At 32.8% G+C, this 24,672-nt stretch overlaps 1 protein-coding gene across 1 annotated transcript; it reads left to right on the top strand.

Moving 5' to 3' along the window:
- The first annotated feature begins 22,118 nt into the window (after positions 1-22,118).
- On the top strand, positions 22,119-22,634 carry LOC140438675 (uncharacterized). Its single transcript, XM_072528322.1, has 2 exons — positions 22,119-22,353; positions 22,453-22,634. Exons 1-2 carry the CDS (start codon positions 22,119-22,121, stop codon positions 22,632-22,634), a joined length of 417 nt encoding a protein of 138 aa, XP_072384423.1.
- The last annotated feature ends 2,038 nt before the right edge of the window (positions 22,635-24,672 follow it).

Here is a 24,672-nt window from a genome sequence, read left to right as displayed (position 1 = left end):
TACAACCTGCGTCGATGGTTTTTTTTATGCTGCGTTCTTTCTATTTGTGGACATTTCGCACTCATGATTAAATCAATGATATCTTTTTTCTGACTTGGTTTTGCCCAATATTTTAACCGGTTTCTGTAACACAATATCTCGTATATTTGCCCATATTGGGGTTAATGTCTTCTTCTTCTTCTAAGTGTTTCTGCCGCGTATGTCATTACTGGTCTGATGACTGTTTTGTACTTTCTTCCTTTCATTTCTTTTTCAATACTTTTATTTCTCCATATTGTTTCATTCAGGCAACCTGAGGCTCTGTTTGGTTTATTCACTTGTTCTTTCACTTCTGTTTCGAGCTTTCCGTAACTAAATAGTGCGATGCCTAGATATTTAAACTCCATTACTTGTTCTAGTATCTGATCTTTCAGCTACAATTTACATCTTAGTAAATTTGCTGTTATAACCATACATTTTGTCTTTTGTGGGAAAATTAACATGTTAAATTTTCTGGCGGTTATATGAATTCAATTGATGCAGTATGCGTTGTAAATTATCTTCCCTTTGAGTGAGTAATATTACGTTGTATACATAGGAGATTATTTTCAGCTGTCTTTCTCTCATTTGGTATTCTTTTTTTGTTTTAATTTTATTTATTATTTTATCCATAATGAGGTTGAACAATAGAGGACTTAGGGAATCTTTCTGTCTTATCCCATTGCCAGCTTCAGTAGAGTCAGTTAGTTCTTCTTCTACTTTTACTTTTATTGTGTTGTTTTGGTAATTTTCGATCGTTTTGATAATTTCTCTTAGATCTCTCTTAGTTATCTTATAAGAAATTACAGTAGCTTTATGTACAAGTGACTAAGGTATTTTATCTCTTTTGGGTTATACTTATTATGCAGAAACTTCAACTTATTCGTTCGTATGGTTTTATTATTCAAATTGCAATTTTATTTAAATTTTGCAATAGAATGTTTATTTTACTATTTTTTATTTTGTGATATTGACGATTTGTATAATTTTAGTAAACTTTAATTTTTATTGTTATGTACTGACTGTTTGTAGGCTGTGTCTATAGAATTTTCAGTACAATTTGTACTAAATGGACTTGCAAAGTAAGAACCCGGGAAAAATAAGTTATATATAATATTTATTATATACGTATCAGTTAGAAAAAGTTATAACAATAATTAAATGAAGTACCGTAAATCAAGCAGTTAGTATACTATTAAAAAAGGAATAAAGTAAAGATACCAAAATTCAAGTTTAAAATGAATTCGACAGGTTATTCTATATAAAACTATATTTTTTATACTTACCAAAATATAGATTACAGATTTCTACTATCTGTGCTATAGAAGTAGCGAAGATAGTAAAAAATATTAACCTTATCTATATTTAATTTTGCGTATATGTTTTGTCACTTCTGAAGATAATTCTGGGGAATAAAACGACAGGAAGCGAAGTCGACGTGCCATTGAACGTCCAGCGTTGTTACTTTGTCCATCCATTCAGACCGCTCGGTAATCTTTGACCTTTTCCGGAAACAGCTGTTGGTCTCTCCATATCAACAGTATTGTCAGAAAAGCTCGTTACTCCGCGAAAATCCATTCAATTCCGGTGTGCGAGATGACAAGCCGGGATTATTTATGATGAGGCCAGCGGCCCAATTTCAGTCAGTGGCAGATCGTCCAACCGTCGGTCGGAGAACAATGGAAGTTACTCGGACAGATGAATTAGGATCAAGTCAATACCGCAAAAGAATTATGTCATAAAGACCAAGATGTGACGCTTAATATAATGTTAATTAAAATTAGATGGATATATGTTGATTATACACTACAACCCAAAACACTCTTATATTGGAAAATGTAACGTAAACAATAATTAAATATAATATTAAATTTTAAAGCATATATTAAATAACTCAATAGCGATTTGTAGTTGTCACTGTCATATATCTTGTTGTATATGTATCTTTTTTGTGTAGATAAATTTTTTCAGACTGTTACTATCTAGCTTGTAGACCTCTCAGGATATATAATTTATATTATACAACCTTATGAAGTTTCATCGTATAGACCCATTTTATTACTTCATCTAAAAAACCTTCCTGCTCCTAAGTGCCTAATTTATCTCTGTTCTGGGCTTGATGAATTAATTCATTTCCTCTTGTGTGGGTCCAATCTCTGATGTTTCGTAGCCAAGATTTTTTCTTTCGTCCTATGCCTCTTTTACCTTCAATCTTACCTTCTAATATTACCTGGAGCTACTCAAATTCCCTATGGCGCATTATGTGTCCTAGATATGACGTCTTTCTAATTTTGATAGTATTGACCAGATGAGGGCGTGTGTTCATTGATCTCAGCAAAAACCTTAGAAGAATAAAAAATATGGTTCACTATCTTCCTGGATATGAAACATGTTTTCTATAAAGTGTGCTATTTAAAATTTTTAAAGTCTTATGTTTCAGACAGATCGTTTAGAATAAACCACAAAGAATCGGATTCTGACTCAAAAGAAATCAAAGCAGGGTGGTGTACTAGGTCCGGTGCTCTATTATCACTGATGATACTGCACTGATATCAGTAGAAGATAATTATAAAGAAGCGGCTTAAAAAGCTGCTGTTAGACTGTTACCTGTTCAGATTTCTTATGCACATCCAGCAAAATACTTACACGTCTTACCTCTCACGTCAAAGAGAAACATATAGAACCTAACTATAAAAATATGTATTGGCTGCTAGACTTTGGTTCAAATTTAAAAAAATAATAATCAGCTAATCAACATCTGGATCTAGGGCATAAAACTCTAGAAATGTCCCTGCAAGACCCACATAGAAATTATACAGAAATTTCAAAACCAGGTACTATGGTACTAAATAAAACCAAATTTATGACAATAAGTAAAAAACCAATACTAAACGCTCAACTTACAATCAACCAACAGAATATCGAAAGAGTCGAGCAATATACATATCTAGTCACCAATTTAAATAGCCAATGGGACCACTCAACAGAAATTAAATAGCGAATAATAAAAGCAAAAGCAGCATTCGTTAGAATGAGAACCATTTTCAACAGTCGAGACATATCATTAAAAACAAAATGCCGTCTATTGAACTGCTACATATTCACAGTTCTGCTCTACGGAATGGAAGCGTGGACACTGACTGTTGCATCTATGAATCGGCTCGAAGCTTTCGAAATGTGGTGTTATAGGCGCATCTTACGTATATCCTGGGTTGACAGAGTTACTAATGTGGAGGTCCTGCGTAGAATGGGGAAAGAATGTGAAATTCTCATGACCGTCAAAACTAAAAAGTTGGAATATCTAGGACATGTAATGAGAAATCAAGAACGTTACGGCCTTCTCCAGCTGATTCTCCAAGGGAAGGTAAATGGTAAGAGAGGACCGGGAAGAAGACGCATTTCCTGGCTTCAAAATTTACGAAAGTGGTATAACACGACTTCCACTGAACTGTTCCGCGCTGCAATAAACAAAATAAGAGTTTAAGAAGAAGAGGTACTAAGGATGATAATCGATGCACTCTTGTATAGCCGTAACAGAGACATCTTTTACAACCTTTAAATGGAGACTTTTAACAAAACTACGTATAAAATTGTCACGAACAACTGCTGTTTTAACATGTTACTGTAAAGGTCACAGGGCTTCTGAATAAGACGGATTTAGTGAGAGTGTACAAAGTGATAAAGCCATTCAGGTTGGGTCAATGAGTTTCAATGCAAACCAGAGTATCGTGCGAGAAATATGCTACATGTTAGTTTTAATGTAGACAAATCATTCAACACTACGGTATACTAGTGAGTGCTAACCTAGTTTTAGAAACAAATTTAGACTAGAAAAAAATTGCTTATTTGTCTAATGTTGATCACACTGTAATATTTTTAAAACATATAAAAGGATCCTTCAGCGATATTCTCAGAAGCTTCATCGCAGAAGATGTCATAAAATAGAAAAGGACGATAATGCAGCCTACTGGGAATATTCCAGGCCAAAGACAAGCAAAAAATTGTTAAAAAGTTTTGCTCGCGATGCAAGAGGACTCTAAAATTCTGAATATTTTGGACTAAACCATAAATTGGCTTACGCGAGTAAACCATTCTTTTTAAAATAAACAAATATACAGTAAAGTAACCAAAAAAACTAAGTTCGTATTTGGCACGGGGCACGTAAGCATTTACTTTTTTTGTTATTTCGTTGGGCTGTGCAAGATAGTTTTGTTCTGTTTAGTTATTTATTTTCCTTGACAGTTCTCTGGCTAACTTTCGTGACGACGAACATATTTTGTGGTTCATTTTTTGGTTTATCGCTGGTCCCCCGTCGTCCAATACATCTTACATATCTATGTTCTTTACGTAATATGTTTGTGTATTCCAACCATAAGTTTAATATCTTTTACTTTGTGAGACTAATCTAAGTTTTCTAATAGGTTAAATCTGTTATGTCAGTATGTATGTTATTTGTCAGGTTAGGTTAGGATTGATTGCGATTACCTTAATTGAACGATTTATCAGTCAGTGCCTTAGTAGTAGGTTGGTAGCATTCTTCATTCGCTACATACTTTTATTAACATAAATGAATATTTTTGTCGTTAATAGCTTTAATTTAGAATTCAGGCATCATTTCTGCTATGAGTTTATGGAGTACCCACATTAAAATCTGTAATTTCGCCTACTATTAGATATCGGTTGAGGCACCATTTTAGTTTTTGGTTGACCTTTTTCTGAAACGTTTAGATGTTACTGCGAAGATATATGTCGTATACTTTTTCTTTTTTTTTTTAATTTCTTTTAACACAAAAAGCACTCAAAAGCTTTAATAGCTAACTTTTGTTAGTTAATCTAACGTTAAGTCTTATGCTTCCGACTTATTGTACGCTGTATTGATAATGAGCCAAATTTTGTAAAAATTTTTAGTGATGCGCATAAAAGTTATGTTACAAACATGAATGTTAACAAGTGAAGATAATGTTTTGGAGGAACGAGATGTAGCATAAGATTTTACAACAGCAATATTATATTATTATATTATATAAAACCAAAATGGTGATCTCGAAAAGCCCTGTTGACAACATACATCTGACATTGGAGGATAAACCGTTAGAGAGGGTCGATAAGTATAAATACCTCAGAGTAAATATAAACTCATAGTTAGATTAAAATAAAGGTCAGAATTGAAATAGCTCGAAAAGGATTTATAAAATACAAGTCAATGTTTACAAATAACAAATTTAGTATGGTTATCAGATTGAGGTTCTTCAAATATTATGTGTGGTTACAACTGCTATATGGGTTAGAAGCTTGGACTAAAAGCCCAATCCGTAAAAAAATTAGAGCCATTTGAAATGTGGCTATATAGGCGTATTCTAAAAATTCCTTGGACTGCAAAAGTCTCAAACGAAGAAGTGTTAAGATGAGTTGAACATGACACAAAGCTTACGAAGACAATTAAAATAAGAAAAACATCGTATCTAAGCCACATTTTTGGACACGATACTCTCTTCTGCACATTATCATACAAGGAAGAGTAGAGGAAAGAAAAGGCTTGGAAAAAAGAAGAAATCTTGGCTGAAAAATATCAGAGATTGGACTAACCTCAGTGTTAAACAGATGTTCCACGTTACAAAAGATAGGAAAGCGTTTAAAGAAGTGATCGCCAACCTTTGTTAGAAGACGGCACAATAAGAAGAATAATAATTTATACTCCTTTTCAGTCTAAGAAATGGTAATAAAACAGCAAATATTTTGTAGCTGTTTATAAAAATCACCAAATTTACATTATAATAATGTTTCTGATAAATAAAAACAGTTTACAGGAACTATATAACAATTTATCATCTAATCTATATCACCAACAAATATTCTTCTCTTTTGAGCGCCGTTCTCTTACGAAATTTTAAATTAATTTGCGTGCTGCTCTAAAAACTATCGTTGGACTGACTTTGTACCATTTACGAAGATTCTTTGGCAAGGAAAATATTCCATCAATTCGGAGCGCAGTTTCTTTTATTATTGTATTATAATATATTACCAATCCTAATGAGCCAAAATAGTCAAACTTGTGTTTGTTTCTGTAGTTTGTTGATGTTATTTGCCGAAAAAAGCGAAGAAACCGAATTATAATGTTCTGTCCTGCGTAATCGATACACTTACATTTTACAGTACGTTCTACGTTTTATTAAGTTGCCAACTCAAATTCAACCAAAATATCTACTATACTTTGTTGTGAGAAGGACGATTAAACCCATCGTAATTAACAGGCTATTGATCACAGAATATGTCGAATACGGCTTAAAGGAAAGTTCGCTAATTTTAGCACTCTTAGTATTCAGGAACCAACCGAAGAGAAAGGGGACGATGAAAAAGACATGTTCTAGGACCAGGAATACGAGAGGTGCTCAAAAACTGATGTTAAAATAATAGTAGGAGACAGTGCCCAAGGCAGAAGAGGGAATATCTTTTCTCCCACCGTCAGAAAAGAGAACCTACACGAAAACTCAAATAAAAACCAAGTGCAACTCATAAACTTTGCTACGATTAAGAATATACTAATATTCTCTCCTCTCCTGATAATGACATAATTAACTAAATACATCATAAAGTCAATAACTTAAGATAGTGTTTCGACCTTTCAGATATTCATCATCATCATCACCCGGCCCTTTGCGTCTACTGCTGGACATAGGCATCCCTCATTTTTGTTCATTGTGGTCTATCTTGAGCACTTTTCATCCAATTTCTTGACATTTTCTTGAGATCGTCAGTGCAACAAGTAGAGGGTCTTCCTCTATTTCTTTTGTCTAACCTTGGCCTCCACTCAAGCAATCAATTCGTCCACCTTTCATCACTGATTCAGGCGATATATCCGGCCCATTTTCATTTCAGTGTGTTAATTCAGGATATTACATCGGTAACTTCCTGTTCTTCGTCTTAAGTCTTCATTTTTAACTCGGTCGCGAAGCGATATACTCAACATTGACCTTTCCATTTTCCTCTGAGCTATGTGCAGCGTTTTAGAAGTTGAAGCTGTTAATGTCAAAGTTTCAGAACCATAGGTCAACACAGGCAACACACATTGGTCAAATGTTTTACGTTTTAAAGAAATTGGTATATCGCTTTTAAAGATGTCTTTGAGTTTTCCATAGGCTGTCCATGCTAGGTTTATTCTTCTTCGTAGTTCTTATGTTTGGTTGTCTCTTGTGATCTTTATTTCGTGTCCAAACTATATGTATTTTTTCACCAGCTCGGCTTCGTTGTCTCCAATATTGATATTTGCGCTAGGTACTAGGTTTGTCATGAATTTTGTTTTGGAGATGTTTATTTTAAGGCCCACACTGGCACACACTAACTTAAGTTCATGTAGCATGGTACCTATCTCCTTGACGTTGTTCGAGAACAAAACTATGTCGTCTGTGAATTTCAAATTTGTTAATCTTCTACCGTCAATGTTCAGGCCTTTCCCTTCCCAGTTAAGTTTTTTACAAGCATATTCTACTGCTACGGTTAACAGTTTACGCGATAAGGTATTACCTAACCGGACTTCCCTGCCGATTGAGATATGATCCGTGTTTTTATGTAGTTTTGCCGACATAGTTGCGTTCTTGTATGTATTGTAAATTAACCTTGTATATCGTAAATCATTGCGGCATACTTGTAGTGCATCCCGGATTTTGTCAAGTTCTACCATGTCAAAAGCTTTATGGAAATCTACAAAAGCCAGAACGAGTGTTCGATTCTATTCGATAGTCTTTTCTATTACCGTTTTAATGCTCTATAGGTGATCATTTGTTCCAAATCCAGTACGAAATCCCGCTTGATCTATTGGCTGGTAGAAATCATGTTTTTTCTCAAAACTATTTGTTACTATTCTTCTAAAGAGTTTGTATCAGTGAGTAAGAAGACTTATAGGTCTGTAGTTTCTTAGTTCATGGGGACCTCCATTTTGTACAATAGAACTACCTCAGCATTGTGCCATTTGTCGGGTATATTACTGTCTAAAAGAAACATGTTAAAAAGGTTTTTTATTTTCTTAAGTAGGCAAGTGCCTCCGATTTTGATTGCGTCAATAAATACACAATCTTCTTCTGGAGATTTGTTATTCTTAGCTTTTCTTAGGGCTAGTTTTCAGATGTAAGGTCTTTCAACTGGGCAAACATAGGTCCATCCATCCATCCTATAGCTCTAGAGCTAAATTCGATTCCTGGTCTCCCTCATTAAACCTCTTTATCCGTTACGGTCTATAGCCATTCTCCTCCACGATAGATTGCTAAAGAGATTTCTGGCGTCCTCATCCACATCCTCCCATCGCTTTCTTAGTCTTCCAATAGGTCTCTTCCTTTGCATTCTTGCATTTAACAGTTTTTTGGAAGCCCGTTTTCTTCTATCCTAAATACATGGTCTGACCATGAAGACGCTGTAGGCGGACAGGCTGAAATAAAGGTGATATTTCCTAATTGTATCTGATTCGCTACCTGTTGTTCTCATTTATAAGACCCAGTATTATTCGTCTCAGTACCTTTTTTTCAAAGATGTCTATGCGGTTTACAGATTTTTGAGTAAACACCCAAGTTGCACATTCATAGCTCACTATCGGTTGGATTATGGTCTTAAGCAAACATAGATAGTGATCACTAGTTGGTTATAACACGGTTTCAAGAAAGAATATTCAATCCAAAGAGGGTGATATAAAAAAGGAAAGAAAAAATAGATATTCACAAACTAAAAGATCAGGACATAGTAAATGTATATAGAAAGCAAATAGAAGAAAAAATAAGAAAAGAAAACGTAGAAGAAGAAGAAGAAGAAGACATTAACCAGCTATTGATAAAATACGATATATACGACATCGGTTGAAATATTGGGTAATACCAGGGCAGAAAAAAGAAGTCAACAGTTTTATAATGAGTACTACATGGCAACAAACAAAAAAAAACGCAATAAAAAATTCTTGAAGCAGGTTGCACACGAAGGAAAAAAATGAGAGAACGCCTCAAAAGAAAATAAAAGCAAATTCATCGACTTAATAAGAATGAATAATGAACTTCTTAGAATGCCGTCTTCCTACAGAGTTTGTCGCAATCATAATGGCTATTTTTATTTTTGAACTTGCTGCTCTAAACAAATCAATCGATCTGCATTAATACCAATCACGTAGATTCTTCAACCATGAGTTCTGCCTTCGGCCAACAGATCTTCTTCCTTGAATCTTTCACTGAATAATGAACAGAAAACGTTAAATAATATACAAAGTTTATTTATTAAAACTGAAATAAGAAAGTACTACAAATAGTTTATTTAATAAAACTGAAATAAGAAAGTACTACAAATCCCTTAATAGTAGCCGTCAAGAAATTAAGCCAAGGATAAAATGTTGAAAAAATCATCCAAATCTACATTAACAACTACACATTGAAGCACCAATAAGAGAAGAAGTGTTAAATGCCATCCAAAAACTTAAAAATAATTAAGCTTTCGGAATCTACAAAATCTGATCTAAAATGTCTAAGGGAGACGGTGACCAACTTTTGACACTAATCCATAAACTGATAGTACTTATAGCAGAAATAATTAATACCAGAGGAGTTGCTAAAAGGAATAATATGCCTTTGGCAGCGCAGTTTTTGGAAGACTTTACCAAGGATAATATTGGACATTACTTATGTGGGTTTACTGCCGAGAAATCAGCTATACACCAAATTCACGGTCACAGATAAATTTAAGTAAAAGTCACTAGAATATAATACCGCTACACAGTATCTCTTCTTCGACGTCAAAGCAGCCTGCAATAGTGTTAAAAGAACTGCACTATGCATGCTATGATAGATCGCACCTAAGTTAGTTAAACTGATTACTACTGACTACCAATGCAAAAAGTACGCTTTTGCATTAGAATTCAAGAAGAAAACACGACGTTCTTAATAATATTACCTCGGAAAAGGCAGTCAGGCAGATGGTAGAACTACCTTTAATATATCGACATAAATTCTCGCATTGGTAAATGAGATCATTATAATGGGCAAAAGTATGAGAAATCCAGTGCAGTTGTTATCATAGTATCGTCAGAATATCTTAGGTTGTTAATTTTTGCATAATTTCTCTCCTTGTAATCTATTATTTTATTACTTTATTACTTTAAATGTTGATTAGAATATACTATCCGGATTTAATTTAAAAAACACATAAATTCACTTCCATCCTATTCCTTAACACAATTTTTTAAGCATGTAACCCTTTCACTAATAATATCGCCCACCTTAGGTTCCGTCCCTGACTTGGAATATGCAGCGCCTGATTTCATCGGCCTGGTGGATGATGTGACGCGGTCCCGGAATCTAATAAGGGGTAATTGAGTGGAAAAGTTTAGTAATAAGGTTAAGAAGATGATTTTCTATAATGCGCGGAGGGGTGAAACTTTTTTACTTCGGCCTCTAAAGGTGAATAATGGCGAAGAGTAAAGCGGCGGATGTACCTGCCAAACTTTAAATTTGGGTCAATTGAAAGATTCGGTAAAGGTCAAACAATGGGCTGACTTGACAGTTTATCGGGTTTGTTTTATGATGATATAGAAAACGATACTGCAGGAAAAACATGTCAGCGTTATTTTAATAAAAAAAGGAAATGGTTCTACAAAATGATAAGTCTTATACGGAGAACTTCCTTATGATTGTAAAAATTCATTTTGTTATGAGCGTTACTTTTATAAAATTAAAAATAATAATGATTATAAAAAAATATTTTATGCAATACATGTATAAAGTGTCTTTTTCATTCATAAAATTGCCCCACTGTCCTGACGGCTCTTGAGGTCAATATTTTCATTCGTGAAAAGAGTGCCAATGTATGCATTTGTTACTTAAGTAATAAATATTTCTCTCATTATACCTCTTGCACTTTAGTTTCTCTATTAATATAACTATAAATTGTAATCAATAAAAACATATTGCTTGTAATCCTATGAAAGTAACAAGTAATACAGAAAAATAGAAGCCATATAAAATGCTAATATTATTTTATACCAATAATAAAAATTTACGTTCCTACGTAATTGGGCTTTTTGTACTTCCGATATTATTTATGGATGATTGTGAAAATTACACAAAAATGGACTTTTAAAATTTTATGAAACGTGTGCTTTCATCCATCCTGAATTAAATACTTAAAAGGTCTGTTATACAGTAACAGAACGATTTTATTGAAATGGAAATATTGATTTTATTATTAAAACATGCATATTGACAAAAAATTTTAATAAAAAATTGATGAAATTTATAAAGTAATTTTAAACACAGATGTTAGTAAAGAATGTAAAACTGAAGATACTGACGATAATCATCAGAAGCAGCAGAGGCAGTAACTGTAAGGATCTATACAATAATAAACAAGAAAACCTTTTAAGTATTTTTGGAGAAGTGTCAAAATTATAAGAGTTCTCAAGTTATTTTTTCTTTTATATCTTTGCGTATATCTTTGTTCATTAAATAACCTAATGAAAGGATATGATTTGCCTATTATATTCAATAACAAAGCTATGAAAAATAGCTGGCCAATTCATACAGAGAATCCCGACGTGTTCTAAGTATTCATTGGCGATTCTAGCACGGTAGACACGCGCGTTATCATCTTCTTTATGTGCCATCTTCTACCGAAGGTTGGTGACCATCAAGCGATAGGTTTCTCTGTTTTGTGCCGCATGTATTATGTTCGCAGCTTCTGGTATTTAAAACCATTCTCTCAAGTTTCTCAACCTGGATTTCTTCTTTCTGCCCAAACCACTTCTACCTTCAATCTTGCCTTCCACGATAAGCTGTAGCAGACTGTACTTATCATTACGGAACAAATGTTATTATTAATATAATTAATAATAACATGCGTTATCATCAATAAAAATAAAATAAGGTCATATAAATGACGCACAGACTATTTAAAATGGTTGTTATACACCTTGCTCCTATCCTAGAACCTCCATCCACAAGAACTAAGTCAGTACTGGCATCAGAACTTATATCAGCGTATACTATAACTAAGCCTTCTTGATAGGTTATTATGTCGGCAATATTGCACAGAAATCGTTCTATTTGTCTTCCACAAACTCTTTCGCGATCGTCTGGTGACCTCAAGCACAATCTGGAATCATTTTAGAACAAAAATTATTCCATTCCGCGTAATTCCAAGTTTCGTGTTCCCTCGCAAAAGCAAATTGAGCTCTGTAGTTTTCCACGATAGCTGAGGACATAGTTCTGGTTTTCTAGATAATAAATTTACTTCATGAAGTCGCCGACGACCTGTCCACCTACTTGCATCCCTATTTTAGGCTTCGTTCAGGTGATTTGCCAGTTCAATTGAAGTTAGACGTCCATTTCTAAAACACAAAGAAAGCAAAAATCGATCATTGCGTAAGGATATTGCTCTCCTACACCCTGATCCTGACCTCTAGTATAGTTACCGTTTTGAATGAACCACTAAATGGTTCTTTGAACAGCACAGCGACTTACATCTAGCACCTGGGCGGCATAACATTGGCTACAACCATCTTGCCATAAAGCCATGGCTCTTACAGCATCCGTTGGTGTTATTGTAATTTTAATACAATTAAAAATTCTGAATTCAAAACGTGGTAACACCAAATCGGTGTGGTTGTTAAAATCAGTACGATAACAAATTAATTTCTTACCGCTTATTGAACTTGAATTGTTCCTAACTTAAACTGGGTATATATATATATATATATGTATTAAGCTTAAAGCTTTAGTTAAGACCCTATCTGTATCTGACGGTTTGGGTCTTTTAGATTTCCAAATCCCTTTTATTAAGCGGTATATTGATGACGTATTATTAGCCTTACCCCCAAACAAGATACAGGTCACCTTCTCTTTGTTCAATGAGTTTGATCCTCACTTACAGTTCACTGTTGAACTTGAGGACCCCATCACAAATAGTATTCCCTTCTTAGACATGCGTGTCATTAGAATGGGAGATAACACCTTAACCACAAGTTGGTATAGGAAACCAATGGACTCCAATAGGTTTCTCAACTACCATTCTTAATACGGTTAATTTATTGCTAATTAATTACACAAATTAATGATTAAAATATCCTTACTCCGAAATTTTACTCCTCCATCAGTAATTACCTTTTTCGCAAAATTACGAAAAATGTAGGTGACTGTAACTTACGTACATATATTACGTACATTTAAAGGTAAGATTTACATACATTTACATATACACATTAATTAATTAATTATTTGTTTATTAAATGACGTTTAACAAAGTCAATGTTTTACCAAAATTAATAAAAATAAATAAAAATAAAAATTAATAAAATAATAATAGAACTAAATAAAATAAATAAACTTAAACAAAATTTAATAAAATTAAATAAAATTTAATAAAATGAAATAAAATTAAATAAAATTAATATTGCCAAAAGTTAAACAAAAATGTCTAGTTTGTGTTTAGTAAATTAAAATAAATTTTTTGCGGGTGATCTATGGGCAAAATAATATAAAAATATGAAGAAATGTTAAATTCTACAAAAAACAGTTACTCCTTTTTCATTGATGTAACTCGATCCGTTATTGAGATATTTGCGTCTTACAAGTAAAATTAATTTTAATTTTACAATAAAAAATATTATTCTCTAATCAATAACAAACTTACGTAATTAAAGTAAAAAAAAAACACAATACTTTAAAGCAAATGTTCAAAATGTCCACCATTTACTTCTATATACTTTATGGTCCGGTTTTGCAATGATCTCTATTAAATAACCTTTGTCTATTATTTTTAAACACATTTACGGCTTCTTTTATTTCCTGTCGAAATTCAAAAAAATAATTAACTCTTTTTTGTAAACTAATGCCGTCATTTGCGACCCAATTAAAAAATTCAAAGAATTGGAATCAGGACTTCTTCGTAGCCAAGTAAACTCATCTCCAAATACTGATGCAAAAACTGTTGATTTAAGTATTGACGAACTTCTAAAGAATAATGTGTTGGTGCCCTATCGTGCAAAAACCACATGTTTTATCTTAAAGCGAAAGGTATGTTCTCTATTAGATAGATAGATAGATTTAGAGAGGTGGCCTTTTGGCCTATGCCACTGCGACCTTTCCAGATCTATTGTGGTCCTCTAGTCCTAGATAACCTTCTCTAGCCTGACCATTTTTAAAAAGTCTAATAGCCTTAAGACTGTGCTTTCCATGTAGCTATTTGCCCGTGGATTTTCTTCTCCTAATGCAAAGAACCGCACATTTGCCAGACTGTTACGACATAGAATGTACTCTACTGTTTTTTCTTCGAGGTGACAGAATCTACACAGGTCATCACCTGATTATCCCATCAGTTTCAAGTGCCTATTCAGCTTACAATGCCTTGTTATATGACCTACTATGGCTTTGACCGTTTTCCTGTCTATGCTTATTAGGTCTGTCTTAAATTTTGGCGAATGTTCTGTATCGAACTGTTTAGGCTGTCTTTGTCCTAGTGAATTCCTTTTCCATTCCAGAGATTTCTGAGCTACCCACTTCCTTGTAGCCATTCTTGTTACTGTCTTTGCAACGCCGCAGAAGGGTTCCGGTCCAATGAATGGCATTGGTGAGTCTTGTTTGGCAATTTCATCTGCTTTTTCATTGCCATTAGGACCCTTGTGTCCCGGTACCCAGGCTACCATAACCTAGCTACGGTATTCTAGTTTATTTAGGGCACACACAAAATCCCCTAATAACTTAGAATTGACCTCTACAGATTTGAGTGCCTTAAGCGCTGTCTGACTATCTGTGAAGATGGCGACTGAACGGAACGTTCTTTGCTACCTTTCTATTTCTTCCGCGCAGTAGTGGATTGCTGTTATTTTCTCCTGAAAAACTGTCACATCGTTAAAGATAGACTTACCGGTAAATGTATCCCTTGATTTGTCCCTACTATGCCGGCTCCCACACCCTCCAATGTTTTTGAGTCATCCGTGTACTAGGTAGCAGCAGCTTGTGCGGGTACACCTTTATTCCAGTCTTCCCTGCCTGGTATCTTAATTGTTAATTTCTCTACTCTATTGTACTCTATAAATTCGTGTAAATTTTTTTTAAGAAATGTAAATACATAGAACGAATGTGGATATGACAAAATAAACAAACAAATATTTGAGTAGTGCAGGAGACTCAATCAATAGTCAGTCAATAATGACAACAAATAGATAAAATAAAATAGAAACATGTACGTGTGTTTTAAATTTAAACTAGATATTAAGATATTATGGCTCAGCTTTGCTCTGATGAACTGTATTAGTCATTTTTAATAAAATAATACAAAATAAAAAAACGAAAATACTTACATATCAGTACAATCCTTATCGATACATTCACCTTACACTGATTGCCTTTTCTGCTCGATTCTTAAATAAATGATTATTTCAAATTTACCGAATACAATTATTTTGTGCAAATAACGTTACCAATGTTACGCCAGCATCCGAGAGATTTTTATATCTATTTATATAAAAAACTGTCCGTTCTAAAAAGTCTTAACAACTTTTAACACTAACTTACCAATTCAATTTAAACTTTGCCTCAGAAATGATGTACGAAAGTGCAAAAACCGCCATTTCCCAGACTACATGTAGCTAGAATAGTTGTATATGGACCTCGCTTTCATAGTTAACTAACTAATCTTTTAGTTTTATTTTCGAGTTTCAGAAAGTTTAAGCTATTTTAACTTAGTCGACATTAATTATTAATACGAGTCGGGTGTCGGGTATACACGGGAACACGACTTTCTCTATACTAAATATGCAAATACAGTGGTGGATTTTAGAGTGGCCACGTGCGGATGAAAAAGATAGCGGTCGGATAAATATTACATGGTTTTGAAGGTAGCAAAATAATTTTTATCACAACAGTAATATTACATACAGTTTAATCTCTTTATATTTTTCTTCATTTCAAGAATAAGGCATTTGTTGTCTTTTCTTTAAAAAAACTTTGCTTTCTGTTTAGAAGTGGCGTCCTACACTTCTTTTGGGATTGTAATTTAGTATTATTTTCAGTTTCTCAAGTATAATCCATTATTTTTATAATATAAATAATAATTTTATTTTTTATTATAGAAGCGAAGTCGAACGGGAGATTCATAATCAAGTGGTAGTTGAAAATCAAGCCCCCAATGAAATACAATAGCCGATTCCTGAGGTTGTTATACAAAAAACTCAACTTGATAATACACAGCAGGACAACAACGAGTTGCGCGAAAGCCTGGTTAACCAAATGGCACGCGTCGTACAAGAGTTTAATGAAACAAACCCACTTAGTAGACCACGGCTACCAAGAGTAAACTTTTCTAAGAAACTACAAGCTGTTAAAAATTATGAACAATAGGGTCCTTCCCAATAATGCCGTAGAGGCACATACATTGGAATAGATGCACACGCTGATTTACTGTGCAGCAATAGCAATTGCTAATGTTATGGGCATTAAGACCAGAACACGACGGGGTACAACTGTCGGAAGGACACATAACAGGGTTGCGCCTTGGAAATAACGGGCTGCTAAGGAAAATTGAATCATTATTTAGGGACCTAGGTCAAATCACATAATATGTTTGAGGAACAACAAGTAGATAAGGAATCAGAAGACCTGAAGAAATAATGCTAACCACCGCAAGACACTCACAATATGATCCAGAAACCAACACAGCACAATAGTGCCTGGATACATTAAAACAAAAACTCTCCGTTTACTCAGGCCTACTAAGAAGATACAAAATTAGTAACAAACGAAAATCCGATAATAGGCTTTTTCAGAATGCCGAGAAGGCGTTCTATCAGAAACTCAATTCAGAAAGTAACAATAAATCGTACCCAAGCCAAGAAGAAATTCATGTGTTTTGGGGAAATCAACTTTCCACACCAGCTGCTCTTAACATCAATACTGGATGGATCGAAGATACAGCGCACAACTGCCTAAACTAGGTTACCGCTCCCTACGAACCCTTTACTACTGAAGAAGTTTCAAATACTATCAAAGAGCTTCATAAATCTAAATCTCCTGGACACTATTTTTAATCTGCAGGAAATATCATCTTTTCTAACTCAGGATAAAACTGTTTTAATACCAATGGATCAAAATGACACAAAAGATCCAACCAAGTATCCCCCCATTACTTATCTTCCGACTCTGTATAAATTGGTCAAATCTTGTGTAGCCCGGTGTATCTTCCAACATTGTGCTCTAAACAATATCATAGAGCCTCAACAGAAAGGGTTGCTAAAAGATGCAGTAAGGGTTCCATAGGTTGCAAATAACACCTTATCATCGTCTGTCATTTCTAACCAAACATATGGCAAACAAAAAGGAATCTTTTTACTGCTTTCATCGACTATAAGAAAGCTTTTGATTCAGTGCCGTATGAATAGCTTATAGATATATTACAAATATATAGAGTCGATGATAACATAGTGACCTTTTTAAAACATATAATGTTAGATTGGAAGACAAAAATTAGCTTCCAAATACCTGGTGAAAACAATATCAAAACTGAAAATATTGCAATCAACCGGGGTGTATTTCAAGGAGATTCGTTGATTCAACTGTGATTTTGTGTAGCGATGAACTCCCTTTCTAAGGTACTGAACTATATATATATATATATATATATATATATAATAGTTTTATTTTGAGGTTGCAGTCATTAATAGGGCAGGAAAGTGAAACTCTTTCTTCTTATATCAAGCTTTGCTTCTTCAGAATATGCTAAAATATGGTATCAGTAAATACAATGAAATTAGAATTAAATAACATTGTATAAAACTAGTATAAAAACTTACAACATGAGGTTAATCCATTAATTTTTAGACAAAACAATAAAACTTTACTTATTAAAATTATATATTTATGTAAGTACAATATTATAATTTTATTTAATTTTGTATAAATTCATTATGACATTGATTATTATATTGATGTTTGATTTATGTCAGAAAGACACTCGTTTCTGTTTATAAAATTTTTTGTTGTTGATAACTAGCTCTTGATTGTTATTATGGTTACGTACAAAGTGGCGCCAAATATGAATATTAAAATTTTTGAAATTATATTCATTATATTTATAGTCAGAAAATCTTATATTAGAAAATTATAGTATTCATTTTCATAAGACAGAATGTACCTAATTATAGATATTGCATAGTTCATCAATATCAGTTTTTTTATTAACGCATTTATATTTATTTATGCATACCATTTCTAATAATTCTCTTTTATTTAATTGGTTTTCACATATAATAGTTTAATTGAAATTAAATGAATGATTTTTATTAATTGCATGATCTATTACTACACACGTATTTTTTTTATTTCTAAGGTAACTTTTATGTGATGTTAGTCTGCCTATGAGATTTCTAGATGTGTGTCCGATGTACGACTTATCAAAATTTTTGCATGGTACTCTATAAACTACATTTGAGCTTTCCATAATGCTAATAGGTGATTTAGATTTTGTATACAATGATGCTAATGTTTTAACATTTTTACTTGCAATTTTAATATGAGAATAGTTAGTAAAGACTTTAGTTAGTTTGGGTGTTAATGTTGGTATGTAAGGTAGTGATGTGAAAGTAAATTGAGATTGCACGATTTGTTAATTTGGTTCTCTTGTTTCATTCATGTCAATCATTATATTTTTAGGATTGTTAAATAAAAATTTGTTAATTATTTTAATTGGGTATGAATTCTCTAATATAGTATAATAATCTAATATATAATTCTCTAATATATTATATATATATATATATATATATATATATATATATATATATATATATATATCCACAAGGAAACTAAGTTCCTGTAGTTGGCTGTATACCATATATTAAAAAAAAAATTTTTTCAATAAAATCCTTTATAAAAAGGTATATAAAAAACCCATTTGGGCTATGTTAAATTGACAAAACGTTTTCGGAATACGTATTCCATCATCAGTGTCAGGTTAATACATGGAAATAGCCACTAAATATGGGGGTAAAAACTCTTTAAAAATTGCTAAATGAAATTTAGTTTACACTATGTCTAGTTTATAATTAAGATGGTAAAGTTACCGTTGAATTGGTAACATGGCGACATATGAGTCTAGATTAAGTTGCAAGTCCGGAGACGGTATGTCTACGAGGACTTTATTTCAGCAACTGATATGTATATATATATATATATATATATATATATATATATATATATATATAGATATATATATATATATATATATATATATATATATATATATATATATATATAAAATATATTCAATGGTTGAATAGCAGAGGTTTTATCGGTCAATAATTGGCAAATAAAAGTCGTCAACTAATTTATTGATTTATTCCAATACGTTTCGCTTTTATTTTTAAAAGCATCATCAGTTCACTACAAATAAAAAAGACTTTAGAATATAAGTAAACAACCAACAGGGCTCATACTTTCAAAAACAATTTGTAGGGTTTTTTGATGTTATAAAAACTCTACGATAACTTAACATTAAAGATTAACAACTAAACGAGAGAAACGAAACAAAAAAATACAAGAAAAACTGTAAGAACACTAGTTCATTTGATTTTAACCGATGGCTTTATTTGAATGTTGGTTTAAGCTCTTTCGAGGGTCAAACCAACCAAAGAGCTTAAACCAACATTCAAATAAAGCCATCAGTTAAAATCAAATGAACTAGTGTTCTTACAGTTTATCTTGTATTTTTTTGTTCCGTTTCTCTCGTTTAGTTGTTAATCTTTAATGTGAAGTTATCGTAGAGTTTTTATAACATCAGAAAACCCTAGAAATTGTTTTTTTTTAGTATGAGCCCTGTTGGTTGTTTACTTATATTGTAAAATCTTTTTTATTTGTAGTGAACTGATGATGCTTTTAAAAATAAAAGCGAAACGTATTTGAATAAATCAATAAATTAGTTGACGACTTTTATTTGCCAATTATTGACCGAAAAAACCTCTGCTATTCAACCATTGAATATATTTTAAATTTAATCTACGGTCGTATTTTTTGCTATATAAAAAGTTCGACTGTATATTATAAATTAGCGGTAATAATAATAAAACAAAAGAAATAAATGAATGTAAACAAAATACAATAACAGATTTTTGAGTCTGTTGTAAGTATTCTAGCTACGTTGAAGAAAAATTAAGTTAATGAATATGAATGGGATTTCACATTTTATTATGTCACTCAACGTGTTGAAATCGAAAAACAATCGAACACATACATAATCGGAGAGCGGCAGATTCGAAAATCGTGTTCAGTGGTATGTTTTAGTACTAACAAGGGTTGTTTCATCATAAATGTATAAAGCCAATTGCAATTTACGCACGGGCATAATCGAATCTTGGAACATAAACTGACTTTTATGGATGCTCCTAAGGGCTAATATAATAATTTTATGAGCAGCGGTCATAAAATGAGGGGAATTATTTATTAAAAGCATGAATGGGGTTCAAATTTATTTTGCCCCGACGAATTGGTTATGAAAAAGGTCGTTGCGGTGGTGGAGTTTAATAAAAACCGGGCTTTATAGTAGAGATATATTAGGACCAAAGTTTACTTTTAGAGAAACATTGGATTTAGATATTTGTATTGCGTTAATAACTAAGTAGTAATGTAAATAATATATAGGTATATTTAGGTAAGGAACCTGAAACAGTCTAAAACATCTAACAATGGCAAGTGCGCACGAATTAATAAAGGCAGATGCGAAAAATCAATACAAAAAGCTGCAGAAACTGTTGGATAAAATATTACTTGACGAAGAAAAAACTAATGATTGAAATAAAAATATCAAAAAAAAAAGAAATCAGAGGTATAAAGAAAATTGTAATCCTTGTCGACTTTAAAAAAGCACTCCATAGAATTAACAGGAACCAAATCTTAGAGATTTTAAGGTGCCACTATAGTATGCGTCCTATCGTCGCGTCTTCTATAGTTTGAGGTCTACCAAGTGATGGGGTCTACCTGTGCGACTAAGATGGGTTTACGCACAATAATAAAGGGCAACAAACCATTTGTATGCAAAATGTTTATTACTATACTATAAATTCAATAGGATTGTCAGGGCAGACATTTTGTAGTTCGTTAACACTCGGTGGTAAGCGGCTATATATTTATTTCTTTATTAGCACACAAAACCACTTCTCAATTATCATTTTTGACGGTTACATCTATTGGAAGTCCGAACTAGAGAAGGTACACTCGCCTTGTTGCGAAATGTATTATTTAGTACCGCTTGCAGCTTATCCGTGCCATTGAGGTATACCCTGAATGCCAATAGAGAGGCAGGCGGACATCGTTATTTCTTTTCGAAAGTAATATTCTTAATGCAATACGGCAACATTGTGAAAACTCACCCACAAATAACCATTAAATCTGGTGGGTGGTAGTATTTCATGAGCGTACCGTCGGGTAACATCATGGCATCAAAACCAACGTGCAGTACATCTGTTAATAAACAAAATAAAAAAAGGTGGTTATCTGTGAGAGAAAAGCAAATGATAAAATCGGTTTATGAGGGATTGCGTAGAAGATATCCAGATATGCTTATAGAGGACGTCGCGACATTGTCTGGAGATTTAACGAAAGTATCGGCTCGTACGGTTTTCCGAATAATTCAAGGTAACAAACCTATCCAAAAACCAATCCATAAAGGACTTTCGGTATGTAAAGAGAAATCGGAAAAGTTTGTTGATCGAGAGAGACAAATTAGTGATATGGCGGAGAAAATATTTGCAAAACATTCGTGATTTTAGACGACTTGGTAAAAAAATTTATTATACGGACGAAACGTGGTTGAATGAGGGTCATACGAAATCCAAAGTATGGCAAGACTTGAATATTAAAAGTGCGCGACAGGCTTTCATTGAGGGACTTTCAACCGGCATAAAAGCACCCTCGGGCAAAGGAAGACGTCTCATTATAACGCACATTGGAAGTGATTCAGGTTTTTTACAAGATGGTTTAAATGTGTTTACCTCAATCAAAACGGGCGATTATCATGAGGATATGAATTCGGATGTGTTTGAAAAGTGGTTTTCGTCTATACTGACTCTTGTAGATCCTGGTTCGGTAATTATAATGGACAATGCACCTTATCACAGCCGTCGTATGGAAAAAATACCATCTTCTGCATCTCGAAAGGCAGATATAATAGATTGGTTAAGAAGTAAAAATATAGATTTTGATGAATCCATGATAAAGATTCAATTACTTGATATAGTGCGCGAACATAAGAGTTCACACATCAGATTTGCAGTAGACGAAATGGCACGCGAGCATGGCATCACCGTATTAAGAACTCCACCGTATCATTGTGAATTGAATCCCATCGAGCTAATATGGGCACAAATAAAAAATGAGGTAGCGCAAAAGAATACAACCTTTAAATTAAAAGATGTCAAATTATTATTAGACCAAGCCATACAAAATATAACCGCTTCCAACTGGCAGTCATGCATTAACCATACACAGAAAAAAGAAGATAAAATGTGGGACGTAGACACGCGTGTTGATGTTCTTATCGAGCCCATTATCATTACTTCAGGAGAAGACAGTAGTGATAGTGAATTAACAACAGGAAGTGATTCAGAATAAAAATATTTCTTTAAAATAATAAATAATAGGTACAGTTCTAGAGATTTTTTGTTGCTACATTCGGAGACTACCTGTGAGATCCTTCGTCCTACCTGGTTATAATTTTCTAAGTAGGTATGTACCTAATAACTATATTATTATTATTATGGCAAGTTTGTTTTAGTTATTTCGAAACTATTACCTATTTACAAATTCATTCACATTTACTTAAAACTCTCATGTAGAAATTTATTGTAAATAAAAGTTCAAAAGAAAAAACAATGCTGTTTCGGGAATTTTATTATTTCCATTTTAATCGTATTTAATTGGAAATTTCCAGGTATTATATTTGTGTTCTTGGAAATTGCTCAATTTGAATGCTACGTCGTGTTTAGTTTAAAACGCATATTATGACTAACGAGGGTTTTTCAAAAGGTTAATCTGACAATTCATCTACAGTTTGATGTCTTAACGGTGGAACATTTTATAAAAAGCAGTGGAAGATATTCTGTTGGGGAAATGCAAGGCGATACAATAGTTATTAGTTATTCTTAAGTTTACTACTAAAAGTTTCGTTTATATTTTTAAGTTATTTTCTTTCTTGTTTGTTATGAATTTAAGATATTTATAAATGATAGGTTTTGTTTTTTACAAATTATTACGAACCAGAAGTATATTCGTGACATTTCATTATTATAAGGGAGAAAGTTTTGGATTTAAAATATAATATAATTTAGCACCTCGACACCGTAAGGTACAAAAGGACGGCTTAAGTAAGTAAGTATAATTTAGCATTTGAGATGTTGCAAAATAAACATGTACATATTTGTTAAACTAAAAATAATATAAATGAATGAAAATATTGTGTGTACATCTGGATTACACAATTAATTGTTAAGACGTAATATTTTGAATATAATATTTTTACATAACATTTTAACAAAATATATTTAACATAAATTAACAATTTTACCGTTGACGCAAAAATATTTTTATGTGCAAGTTTCCTATTATTTTCCTTATTTTAGAAATATACACGCCACTGTTGAACTACACGCGTCTCTCATCTCGGACCCCTCGAGGATCTATCATTTCTAAGCGATAACCTGACAATCCTATTGAATTTATAGTATATGTAGTTATAACCATTTTCAGAAATACACAATAAACTTGTTTCTTTACTATTATATAAACAACACCATAATCTTTTTCCATAAGGGTTTGCGCAGTACAGGTGCGCGGTATAATTGGTATGCGAGTAAACTAATTTATGATAAAGTTTTAGAAAAGGAAAACGAGGACACTACGGAAAAATGCATTTGAACTGTACGGAAGGGTATGTGAGATAGAAGAATGCAGTTAGAAATGACATCAAATGATGAAGATTTTAAGATTATGAAAGTAATAAACAGGGAAAGAAGCTGAAAAGAAAATCAGCTTAAAGCCAAGTTGACGTGGGTAGTGAATCACGAGCAACAGCCGTACACGTGGTACACGAATCTTAATAACTTCACGAGCGTGGTCATACCTCGTTCGTGAGGAGAGTTTGCACGGTAAATATTTGCTTCGTTGAGAATATGCAGTGCTTGGTGGCAGAAGCATGGTGTGCTATAACTCCACATATAACTTGATTTTATAAACTAACAAGACAAAGAAAGACAACACAATGGATTACAAGTAAATAGATTTAACAAAGAAGTCATACTAACTTAATTGAAGAGTTCCCTGAAGATTTTAGAAATTTGCTTAGAATATCGGCATAACGGATATCGGAATAACAGCATTTTCAATATTTTTTGTTACCAGTTAGCCCTAAAATTGAAAAAAAATCTACGTATATGAGAAAAGCTATATCGGTCAAACTGAAGTTGCAAATAACACTTCGATATTTAGAGACTCTTTTAAAGTTTAATATATTTATATATAGAGTCCCCGAGAGATTTGACCTCTAAAAATCATACAAACTATGTGAATTTTGCCGAGAATGCCAATTTTGGGACTTCTAAAAGATGTTAAACAATTTACCACTTTTAGCCCCCGGTTTTTACGTCAAACGCTG

The sequence above is a fragment of the Diabrotica undecimpunctata genome, chromosome 4 (assembly GCF_040954645.1).
Source record: "Diabrotica undecimpunctata isolate CICGRU chromosome 4, icDiaUnde3, whole genome shotgun sequence".
Classification (NCBI taxonomy): Eukaryota; Metazoa; Arthropoda; class Insecta; order Coleoptera; family Chrysomelidae; genus Diabrotica; species Diabrotica undecimpunctata.
This window is presented reverse-complemented; position numbering and strand designations above follow the sequence as displayed.

What these genes read in the sequence shown, in the direction of transcription:
- LOC140438675 (XM_072528322.1), top strand. Translation starts at nt 22,119, where the DNA reads ATGGACAATGCACCTTATCACAGCCGTCGTATGGAAAAAATACCATCT. An exon ending in AAGAACTCCACCGTATCATT is followed by an intron (nt 22,354 to 22,452) that starts GTGAATTGAATC and finishes AATTATTATTAG; the next exon opens with ACCAAGCCATACAAAATATA.